The 12,081-nt window shown below is 38.1% G+C and overlaps 1 protein-coding gene across 2 annotated transcripts; it reads right to left on the bottom strand.

The window, feature by feature from the left end:
- Positions 1–4,204: 4,204 nt before the first annotated feature.
- Positions 4,205–10,418, bottom strand: LOC118224297 (paired box protein Pax-1-like). Of its 2 annotated transcripts, none has more exons than XM_035411715.1 (5): positions 10,155–10,418; positions 8,968–9,597; positions 7,894–8,021; positions 7,419–7,629; positions 4,205–4,834 (listed from the first exon to the last, which is right to left on the bottom strand). In XM_035411715.1, exons 1-5 carry the CDS (start codon positions 10,156–10,158, stop codon positions 4,743–4,745), a joined length of 1,065 nt encoding a protein of 354 aa, XP_035267606.1. In that variant the 5' UTR covers positions 10,159–10,418; the 3' UTR covers positions 4,205–4,742. The 2 variants fall into 2 exon arrangements, with proteins under 2 accessions (XP_035267606.1, XP_035267612.1); XM_035411721.1 differs by having other exon boundaries at positions 7,419–7,572.
- Between the last annotated feature and the right edge of the window lie 1,663 nt (positions 10,419–12,081).

Here is a 12,081-nt window from a genome sequence, read left to right as displayed (position 1 = left end):
AATGCGTTCAGCTTAGACAGCGTCACGCGAAATACACCCAGGGGAAAATATATCAAGAATAAAAGGCCAACATGGGATTGTGTGCATTCAGTAATTGGATATATTGGATAGATTTACTCTGTTGGATGTGGCATACAGCCAATTCATTTTTACGCGACACTCTCTTTTGGAAATGTTTTCAACAAGCTTTAGCAATCAACATGGACCAAAAAAAGAAAAAAAAAAGAAAAAGGATAATGTTCTCAATCGCGTGTTCATCTTCCGTGCATTATTTAGGAAACGTCACAATCAAATAGGCTACAACAAATGATCACCAAACAATAATTTCAATTATTTTTCCATTTTGTATACAGGACAGTCAAAAGTATAATCAACCAGAAAAAAAAATATATATATTCAATCTTTCTCTGGAGAAAAATATATTTAAATCATTAATGTATTTCATATTTATTAGAATAGACTCTGTAGATTAATATACATATTTGTCTTTGTGAAATCAGTAATAAAACGATTCATGGATGTGCTGCTGTGCTGTCACAACTCCACCAGCTTCACCGTAGTAGCAGTAGTAGTAGTAGTAGTAGTAATAATAATAATAATAATAATAATAATAATAATAATAATAATAATAAGTGTATGGAGTGTATTTACTTACTCCAGTATCTAAACAAAATGATTAATGTGATGCTCTACTGTATCGTTTAGTTTATCTTATAAAAATTTCCAGCACGATAAAAGACATTGTGATGAGGGAGCATGACACATTCCTCCGAATCCAAAAAACTTTTGTGTCTTGGTTACATTTATAGTATTGTTAAGGAGCAGGTAGTTTGTTGTTGTACATACATTTGTAAATATTAATTATTACGAACATTAACGTCTATTTAGACACCTGCTGTGGTATTGAAAACATAAATTTTAAAAATGTGGTTTTGAAACAAAAATCTTTTTCTTCTTATTCATAGTTTTAGCAGTAGGCCTATCACACCAACAATTTCTACATACAGTTATTGCATGCATTAATCACATTTGTGCATGTGTCTGTTTATTTCATTTATTAATGAATGTGTTTTAGTTAGATGGGAAATCGACGGTCTGTTGCACTTCTAAACCGGCAATTACATTACATTTACATCATATTTATTTGACAGACGATATTATCCAAAGCGACATACAATAAGTGCATACCGAAGTTCATTGGAACAACTGCAAAACACAGGTCCGATGAGGTACAACACTCATATTGTAGCAGTTATCCATAGTCATGAACATATTAAGTAAATTTCACACAGTACACATTACTCTGACCTAACCTATTCTAAATCAAACTAGGAGGCATGACAAGCTACAACATCAAGACAATGATACAAGGTACAATAAGTGCTGGATGGAGGTACATGTAACATGAAAATGTGTTCTCAAATTATTGATGATAGCTACAATGAAAATGATCATCCTGTAAAATTACTTTTCTCTCAGGTAGCAGATAATAAATCATGGTTTGGGGTAGGCGGGCCACTCCTTCTAGCGGCCATTCGCCCATTTGATCCTTGTCTTTCACGAGTGACGAAAGTCGGCTAATTGCAAGTCTTCCTGCAGTCTTGACCCAGATTCGATCTAACCGAAAACGGCATTTGTGCTTATATTCCTGCTACTTAAATGAGCACTGTTTTTCATTTGACCTATGTAGGACAAAGTTAATATAAAACCTCACACTTGGTGTATTTATTCAACGTTCAGGACAAATCACATTGTGGTCAGATTTTATGGGCACTTAATCTGATTGCTGAGACATTATACTAGCACGTTATTTTAGCAGCTTTATATATTCAAATGGAATCACGCGGGTACTAAAATTAAGAGGGTAAGAAAGTGAAAAACCATTGACTATGTACCAAACAGTGTTACGTGCTACTGTAGGCTATTCTTTTAGAATGTACGACGAGCCTGATTAACATATGCAATTTACCTGACGAGCCTGATTAATTTACCTAACAGACCTATTTAATGATGTCATTGTCAGCCAAACCAAGCATGTGCAACGAACCTGACAACACAAGTAGAGTGATGTAGCCCGATGTTACCCTCACTGTGGAGAACACACTGATAACTGTGCATCTGATGCGCTAAATGTGCCATCCTCAGCTGATATGAGACAGGTGTTTTGCCATAGATTCTATAGCCTCTCCCGCTTTTGCATTAATAGGCTATTCTGGGCATTTATTTAGTAGTGTGATGCCTAATCTTTACCAGCGATACTTTTGGTTTTTATTTTGCTAGAGAAATTATATACATTTTTTTTTTTTCGGAAAGACATTAGGCTAATATAGCTGCTCAGGAATTCAATGAGATATGGCGCTTTGACAGTCCACAGCTAAAGCTCCTTAAATTTAAGCCCGCACTGAGGAGGATACGCTTTGAGGTTGAGGCACAGTCCTATAAACCTTCTATATGACCTCTGTCGCAACAACGCTGTCAGACTATGCATTTGAAGTCCGCTTTAAAAGTTTGGTATAGCTTGAAATCAGTACAACAATAGAGCAATTTGGAAGCGCTTCAACTAAATTGCAGGAGGGATCTGTGGTGCCTTATCTCAATATTGAATTTATATAAGTGTCAGTGACAGCGTTAACTATTCGAAAACTATTCGAATCAAAACCGAGTAGTTCTATGTAACAAAATTAATGCTGGGATGTTCCTGCATTGTTCTGTCAGATATCATAATAAATATTTTTCTTGATATGATCCATTGTATGATGCTTGTTAAGACTATGAATTGAAGTTTTGTAATTTGTCGACACCAATGTAAAAAACAGTTTGTTTGAACCGTTCATTAATTCCAAACGTAGCTATATAAAACTGACTCACCTGACTCAGCCATATACATCTGTCTTGGCCCAACCTAGCTAAGACGGGAACCACAGAACGGGAACCGCTACCTGCCACCTCTGGACACTACCCAGTAACACATGAGCCAGCACTGAAACTGCTGGTTTATACATATATATTTTCTTATTTCATTTTTTATCTTATTTGTTATCAAGTAATGTGCTTTGAATGATATTTATTTAGCAGACATTGTTATCCAAAGCAGCTTAAAAGAGGAAGCACAAAAGTGGCCCTTCATTCTCGCGCACGCACTCACGGACATACACATACGCACACAAAGACACACACGCGCGGGCACGCACACAAAGACACACACAGGGGCGCTGCCAGAGATTTTTGCCCCATGAAAAGATCTCACATTGGGCCTCACCACTCCAGGCCACCCCATTCCTGTACACACACCCCCCTCCCCCCCCCCCCAAAAAAAGGAAAAAATATTGCGCCCCGTTACGCGCGCGCGAGCTTGCACACACACACACACACACACTGTCTGTATCATTGAAATGTAGGCTGTAGTCTGGTGCTTCTTATAAACTATTTGTATGATATTCATAAAATAAATATGTTGTGTAACCGGGTATCTTCTGTCACGCCGCTTTAGAGCCTTCAGTAATCTTTTTGTCCAGTATTGTGAACTGGATTCGTTACTCATGCAGCAGGAGCAAGTGCATAAGTGAGGAAAGCTCACGCTATACGCTCAGTATTTTACTACAAATTGTGAGTTAAAATAGGGCACGACTTCCCGTCTACAGCATTTGTAACTTGGCTAATTGCTCAGCTCCAAACTGTAGATTCCGACCGCTGCAGCAAATTAAGAGCATTCAAGGCACCCTTGGCCTTTTGCCATTTATCCAAAGTAAGCAAAGATAGCATCGGTAGAGGCGCCGAAAACTGCAATGCACCATTTAGAGAAAAGCTTGGTAGCACGCATTATGTTGAAAAAGGGTCACCCACAACTTGAGATCATATTCAGTTGTTGCAAAGTGTGTTACTTTGTTGGCGTCAGCTTGTGCCTTTAAACTTGTCAGAAATGGCATGCTACAACGATTACAGTTTCTGTTATTATGTGAACATAGGCCTCGACTGAGTTGCCTAGGTTATCGCTTCATACATATAAGTTAGAATTAAGCACCACAATATACAGTCCTATAACTCTCGACCCATGCATCGTATCTGCTATTTTATGACGAAGCATTATCTTTTTTTTTTTGGGGGGGGGGGGGGGGGGGGGAGGGTGGAGGTGTTGCTTTCTTATATGCATGTGGATGGCAGTACATAAGAATTCATGTTATTGCTCGTAAGACGTCTCCTTGTTTTGTGAGCCCTTTATTTAGCATATTTACAAATGGATTTATAAAAATATATAATTAAAGCATTTGCAAATATTTTACATTTACACTTAATTACTTTATTCACATCGTTTTCTTTGTAGAAACCAGAATTTAAAGAAAGAAACCCCCACAAATATCAGTTAAGTTTTGCATAGGCCACAATTTCTTGGTCAGAATCATTTATTTTAAGGTGACTTTTTTGTTTTACAATGATAATCATTTTTATGAGAAACTACCGACCACCAACACCGCTGCAGGCTGCAGAGAAGGTTACAGTACAGATAAACATCCTATCCATAAGTGTACATTCATTTGGTTTCAAATTGTATCCTTGATAGGCTATATTTTATGCACGTGCTTTAAAAAAGCAGGCTCTCCCTACATGTAACACTTTCACTGGCAAATTATAAATATAGTGCTTTCACTTACTTTTCGTATTCTTGAAATGCGCTAAATCTAAATAAGGGTCTGCCACATTTTGGATACTTCAGTTCCTCGTTTGGCCAGGTCATTTTCTCGGGGTTACGAAGATGAGGTAGGAAGAGTGAGTCCGTGTACGCTGTTCAACGCCTGGTGCTGTTGCTTGTTTAAGGGGCTGGGGGGTTTTCTGTCTCCTGCAGAATACAAACAAGAAATGTGTTTATATAGCAAACAAGTCGTAATTCTCCTCTTCAACGAAACAGTGTCTCATAACAATATCGCCTGTTTATTTATTTATTTTTCAGAAGAATCATTTCTCAGTTTTGAAAATGTGAAAAAGTGCAGGCTAAAATAGTAAAATGTCACAAGCTGTTAACGGTTATCCAGGTCCGGTCACACCGTGGTTGCGAATGTATTCTCAGTCCTGTTGCCAGAAGGACTCAATTGCACCGCCCTCTCAAGCCGTCTACCCCGTGTCCAATGCCTAATTATAGTGACAGCGACAAAATGCATCATTATTATTGCAATTGCTACTACTTATGCTTCTGCTACTGCCACTGCTACTACTACTACTACTACTGCTACTGCTACTACTACAATAATAATAATAATAATAATACTACTACTACTACTACTACTACTACTAATAATAATAATAATAATAATAATAATAATAATAACAATAATAATAATAATACGTTTCTGTCGTCATTGTTAGTGAGGAGGTATTGGGGTTGGTTTTCTTATAGTGCGAAATACATATAAAAAAGGAAACTACCAAAAAAATAAGAATTTTCGCGACAAATAGGCCATTGCGTGTTTATCGAATGATTAAAAAATATTTTATGAATCAGTTATAGGCCTATTTTCAAAAAGCCTATATGCTTATTTCCCTTCATAATTATGATTTAATTCCTACGTTCGTTATTCAGTTCAAGTGCACGTATGCTTTCGGCAAACATAGGCCATTTCATTGTAGGCGTAGGGCCTATAACAAATGCAATCAAGCATTGCTTCTTCCTTCTTTTCGTTTTTTTTTCACTATAGGAATAACTTTTATTATGGCGCCTTCCATTTTAATAGCACAAAACACCCACATGATAATAATAATAATAATAATAATAATAATAATAATAATAATAATAATAATAATAATATAATGCTGTTGTTATTATTATTATTGTTAGATGCATGCATACTTCAAACGCCACAATCTACAGCCATATTATACAGTGTTCTGTGTTCCCCTAAGTGCCCCCCCCCCCCCCCCCAATCCAAAATTAAATAATTAATAAACCCAATGGGATATCTGTCAATTTGTGGCAACACACAGTGTCAGTCAATCTCTCTCTCTCTCTCTCTCTCTCTCTCTCTCTTTCTCAATTTCTCTCACTCACACACACACACACACACACCTTCTTTGACAGCTGCTTTGAGAAGACTGCTGGTTATGATTTCCCTGGACTGTAGCAGATCTTACGCACAAATCCATTCACCCAAGGTGAACCCGATTAGGAATCTTTGAACCGCCGTCGAGAAGACACACTGCTAAAGTGGCATATACACGCTGTTTCGAGACCGCTTCAGGCTTAACATTCCCTGCGCAAATTTGCTTTCTTTCTCGTTCCACAATACTGGCCTTTAACGATGATATTTATATATTGTTTCATGTATAGATTAGAAAGAGAACTACTTCCAAGTATATTTGAAAGCAGATATAAATCATTTCTATTGAACGGCTTCTTGATGCTCCAAATTCGGTTAAAGTAGATTGGGGTGAGGTTTAGCGACGGAAATGGCGTAGGCGCACGTATGACCACAATTTATCTTCGCTGGTAGTCATCTTATAACTAACGCGTGATACAATTAATCACGGCTAATTTGTATGCATTTTAAATGGAGTTTTCCTGAACTAGATAGCACTAGGATGTCACACACAATGCGTGCTATTGTGAACTAAAAGGCCCAAAGGGGAAGTTATTGGCTAAAACATATTAAGTTACACAAATGGATAAGAATATTCAAGACATAAAGATTTGTGTTAGGCGCTTGAGGAAAAACTTTAATATATATATATATATATATATATATATATATAGGCTATATATATCCCCCAAGGAAATGATCAGGTCAGGCTTTCTTGCATATTCGTCCACCTGACATAATATCCTGACAGGAATTTTGTGTCGTGCAGATTTAACACAGGTTAAACTACAGATAAACATAGAGGCTTTTCCAGCATGCCAAGTTTGATCGCGTGCACTGCATATATCCCTCTTGCTCGTGCTCGTGTTTCAAATTTGCATTTAGGGGTGGCGATTGAAATAATTTTGTAAACCTTGCATTCTAGAGTATTATAATTAACCTTAATTTTGTATTGCAATTACATCTCATGCTGTTGCAAACGATGGAATGGTGAATATTACGAGTAGCCAATAAGCCTATTTATTTCAAAACAGGCTACATAAATATTTATACATATACATATATATTTAAATATACATTTATATTAGGCTAGTGTAAATATGCATATTCATAAAAAACTTTTATTAAATATAACATCTACAGTATAACGTATTTCATCTAAAGTATTCCACTACAAAACTGTAAGATTACTTTTGCTTTTACAGTGTTTGTGTGATTGAGTGTACCTAAAGTCACTGCCAAAACCACTGATCTGTGCGTTTCGGCTGTCATTTCTCTTGCGCGTGCACACTCACACGCGTGCACGCACACAAACGCAAACTTTCCAGTTTAATCAAACACAGTTCGTCTTACCGTCTCGTGATGTATGTTTGAATGCCATCGCAGAGTGAATGTCTCCCCCGTGCATCGTCATTCCGCTGCCTGGGTGGGACAGGCTAGAGCTCTGTGACTGCCAGTGGTGGCCCGGCGTCACGTAGCTACCTGCTGGACCGCTATAAACTCCGTACTGGTTGGAGGGCGAATAGGCACAAGCCGGGACATAACTGGACAAGGTTGATGAAGGCTAGGAAAACAAAAACGATTCGTCGTAACTTTCTTCCTCTCTTAGCCTACTCCATTTGAATTCGAACTATTGTGTAAATATTAAATGGAAGAGTAAATAATTACTACATATCAATTGTAGTAATTATTTCATTGTGGAAATTATTAAAATATGTCAGTATCACATGATTAATTTAACCAATAGGCTATATTTAGTCGATTCAGTATACTGTTCAGCTATCGGTTCAGTTATGTGATTAGATATAGGTTCATACAACATGCTTACCTGAGGGTATTTGATGTCAGCTTCAATGGACTTGTCAATTCCGTTGACACTGTGCGCCGAGGGAAATGTTCTATTGACGCTACCCCAGTCCTCCATTTTGGGTGCATATCCCTCGGTTCCAGCAATAGCTGTTGAGAAAGCGGAAAACTAAAAACTCAGATTTAACCCTACTTAGATTTTATATGAAATTTTATATGCTCATAATTGTTGTTTAGAGTTGTGATTATCATCATTATTATTATTAGCCTATTATTATTATTATTATTATACAAATGCCGATCCATAATAATGATGTAAATGACTAATAAAGTGGAGCCTCCTACTAGCCATAGTTAGATGTTAGCAATATGCATCTGTTACTTACAAGGCTGTATCAAGTGGAAAATTGCAATAGCCTAACCTTTTTTAATGCAACGGAAATTAAATCACATAATTAACGTAAATGTTTGAGCGGTCATATCAAAACTTTTTTTTTAATCTGCTAAAATATATCCTATAAATGAAATTATTGAGTTTTCAGCTTGATCTACCTTTCACAGTTTTTTTTTGTATATTATCATCTGTATTTTCATTAACGTGTGTGTGCGTGTGTGTGATTTAAATGTTTTGTTAAATTTTCCATTTTAAAAGTAACACACATACACCAGCTATGTTTGCAGTTATTTTTATCCACCAATTAACGCAAATGACGCACTTCTGGGCGTGTTTGATCCTTGGAATTTTTGTAAAACATAATCTTACAAATCTGAGCAAGTGGTTATAATGTTATTCTAATTTTTCAGCCCTTGGTGATAATGAATATCGTACACTGACACGAAATCTGCCCCCCCCCCCTCCGTGTAATTTATTAAAATACATTTTTAAAAATAAATTAATAATAGGACAGGAATAGCATGGCCTTTTCGAACGATCTGGCGAAAGTGCAATTTAGATGCACTTTATGAACTATACATACGCACTGTGGCTGGCTTGAATCCTGTGTCCATATGGCATGGCATATTTATAGCGCTATAAAATGTACTAAGACAAACACACAATGAAATCAACAAAAGTGTTGTTTAATGCTTTACGAACCTGTGTGATCCATGAAGGCTCTAATACCTAAAATGTTGCTGACAGTGTGCGCAGAAGGCCACGCTCTCGATATGCTAACATGGGCCGCCGTGACCGGTCCTCCGGGAGGGCTGCCCATTTTGGTCCCAGTGGGTGACATTGCATTAGGGTATGGATAGGGGTATATGTGGTTGTAAGAGAGTGCTGCCTGCGGAGGGGGTTGCTTGCTGCTTTCGTACTGGTTAGGCTGCGAGAGATTTCCAATCTTGTTCCTTAATATCCGGCTTATCGAACTGACCGAGGGAACGTTGTATTTATCACAAACTCCATCCGCCAGAAGCCTGTCGCGAATCTCCCAAGCGAAGATTCCGGGGTCTCCTTGTTTGTATTCCCTTATATTTTTCACCACGTTCGGTGTTGTAACCCGGGGTTTGCTTCCTCCGATGGCACCGGGTAAAATAGACCCCGTCTCGTTGTACCTTGCAAGAATCTTGCTCACACAACCGTGAGAGACACGGAGTTGTCTACTGATGTCACAGGGTCGAATTCCGAGCTGGGCAAGTTCCACGATTCTGAGTCGTATGGCGTTGGGTAGTGGTCTCCCATTTACAAATACACCACCTAACTGGTTTACCTCTCCATAGGTTTGCTCTAAAAAGGGGAAATATAAAAAATAAAAAACACCAAGTCAATAATCAGAAGATTTTGCAGAATAAAAAACAGTTCTGCAAACACGAACACTGCCCATGACCTTGATTGTATTGTGTAAAAATGGCGATCAGACTCGAATTGCTTGTGTAGCCTAATTCATTTCAGATTTAGAATACATGCCTCCCATTTTCTTATTTCTCGAGTGCCGAATTTTTACATTCGCTATGACACTCTAAATGTCGCAATGTCCGATTTGTTTTCACCAGATTTATACATTTATCAATGGTAGCAAAACGTTGCCATAAATTCTGAATGGCTATTCTATTTTATTCTTTGCGCAAACAACATCGGTTCCCCTGTGCTTTATGCCTGGCGACTAAAAGTGCTTAGATTTATTTATTTGAGTGAAAATGCATGGATGCAGTGGGATAAGTACTGTAATCATTGTCTTATTTAAGCAGAAGTTGAACTTAATTGTTATTTCTAGGGCTTTGCAGGCATGTTAAACTCTATAAACGGTATGCCACTGAACCACGCAGGAAGGAACGAAAGCTTACCCATTTGCTCGGGGTCTGAGAAGATCTTTTTGAAATATGTGCCCCTCAATGGCTGCACGCGCTGGTTCTCCCGTCTGCGTAAGGGAAGTTGTTGTCTAAATAAGACGAAGGACTCTCGAATGATTCGCTTTTGGTTCCTAACCGGAACTTCTGTCAAATAGCTTTAATGAACTGCTTTAGACAAAGGAACCAAAGGTACTCTTCATCCGACAAAGGAAAACCAGTCTATCCTGGAGCCTGAAGTTCCCTCGGATTAATTTGACGCGTCCTCCACGTCAATCTAGCTGGTTACGATGGAAGCTATGGTTTGATTTCATTGGTCCTCTTCGCGTTGGATAGGCAGCTCCGAACACGCACCGGTATCCGGTATGTTCAATTTAACCTGTGAATATGCCGCTCTAGGAAAGTGACAGAAACGCGACACTTGGGTCCAATGTGCACCAGTAGGCTAAACAAAATAAAAGCGGCTTAATTTAAAATGGTGACGAAATCTCGAACAGGGATGGGGAATGTGTTTTTGAATTGCCTACTGAAAAGAAAGTGCAACTCCATCTAAAGAAAGACGATTAAATGCAGGAAAAGGTTGAATCAAGGTATTTATGCCCGCAGACGACCCACCACCCCTCCCCCAACAGCTATCATGCTACCAAGAAAACATGAAGTTCACAAAACTGTGAGGCAGTCTGAGTGCTGCTGCATATTATACTGCCTATTTAGCCTATACTGCAGACTTACTCTGTCTGCAAAGTCCGGGCTCACTTTCATCCCTGTTAATTTCTGCAGTTAGCTTTCTGGGTATTGACTAAACTTATTTGGAGAATGCGATGTACGATACATGCATGTAGTATGTGATTCGTGTGTAAAGTATATTTTATCAGCTCACAAAATGTCACTTATAAAAGTTAATTAATGTTCTTACCAGTGCACAACTCGTATTGACTAGCACAGTTGGGAAACATGAATGCGGGTCAGACCTCCAGTCTTCTATGAATCGGGGATAGGAGTCACAGGAAACCAATTGTGAAAAAACAATGTAAAAAAAAAATGAAGCACCCCAAATATTTAGCCTATCTTATCGTAAGGACGTTGTTCTCTCCGAGACAGGTGTAAATTTGACTTAGATTTATGAACTGTGAAATTTGAATCAATTATGCGTTAGGCCCATATGAAATTCAAAAGTAGTTCTATACCATCCAAAGTTGATTTTGGAGATTAGGCTACCGCTGTTTCAGTTCGACGGCGTTAAGTGGCTATAGCCTATCTCACCAGTGGCACTGAATAAGATTATCGCGTTTTTTTCGAGCAATATGCTAATTTTGCTTAAACACTCTCATACACTCACACGGGTTACAGGGCACCAACATTTTATTCTCAATGGCAAAAGCAACAACCCAGTCGCCCCCATCTGGACGGTCGGGACGCAACAGTGACCCCAGTTCGACTTTCCCCTGAAAGCTTGCGAGAATAATTAAACCAGGAACATGTCGCTGGTCAGAAATGTCGAAACAGCGCAGTTATTTAAAAGCAAAACTGATAAAGGATGCAGTGGTTTATCGGGTACTGAAATTTACCTCTTATAAAGGTAACTGTGAATTTTTGTAAACGCTGTTGTAAATGTTAGGCTCACGTGTTTTGTAAATGTTTTAATTGCTAATATAGCCTAGACACCTGCATGTATGCACGTTTAGTAATGGTTCTAATGAATGCGCTTTATTCACTTTTTATATCGAAGTTGGGTTGCAATTCTTATTTTGATAATAAACGTAATTGGACTCATGCACAAGACGGTAAGGAATCATAATCTTGCATTAACTGAAAGCAATTTATGTGTATCATTAAGTGTACCATGCATCATTTATCGTGTTTCCCACCTACGTGGAGCCTGTTAGATTATTACTTGCGTTGGATTGTCATTTTTGTATGTAAG

This window comes from Anguilla anguilla, chromosome 1 (assembly GCF_013347855.1).
Source record: "Anguilla anguilla isolate fAngAng1 chromosome 1, fAngAng1.pri, whole genome shotgun sequence".
In the NCBI taxonomy this organism is placed as follows: Eukaryota; Metazoa; Chordata; class Actinopteri; order Anguilliformes; family Anguillidae; genus Anguilla; species Anguilla anguilla.
The sequence above is the reverse complement of the archived record's forward strand: the minus strand, read 5'-3'. Positions and strand labels throughout refer to the sequence as shown.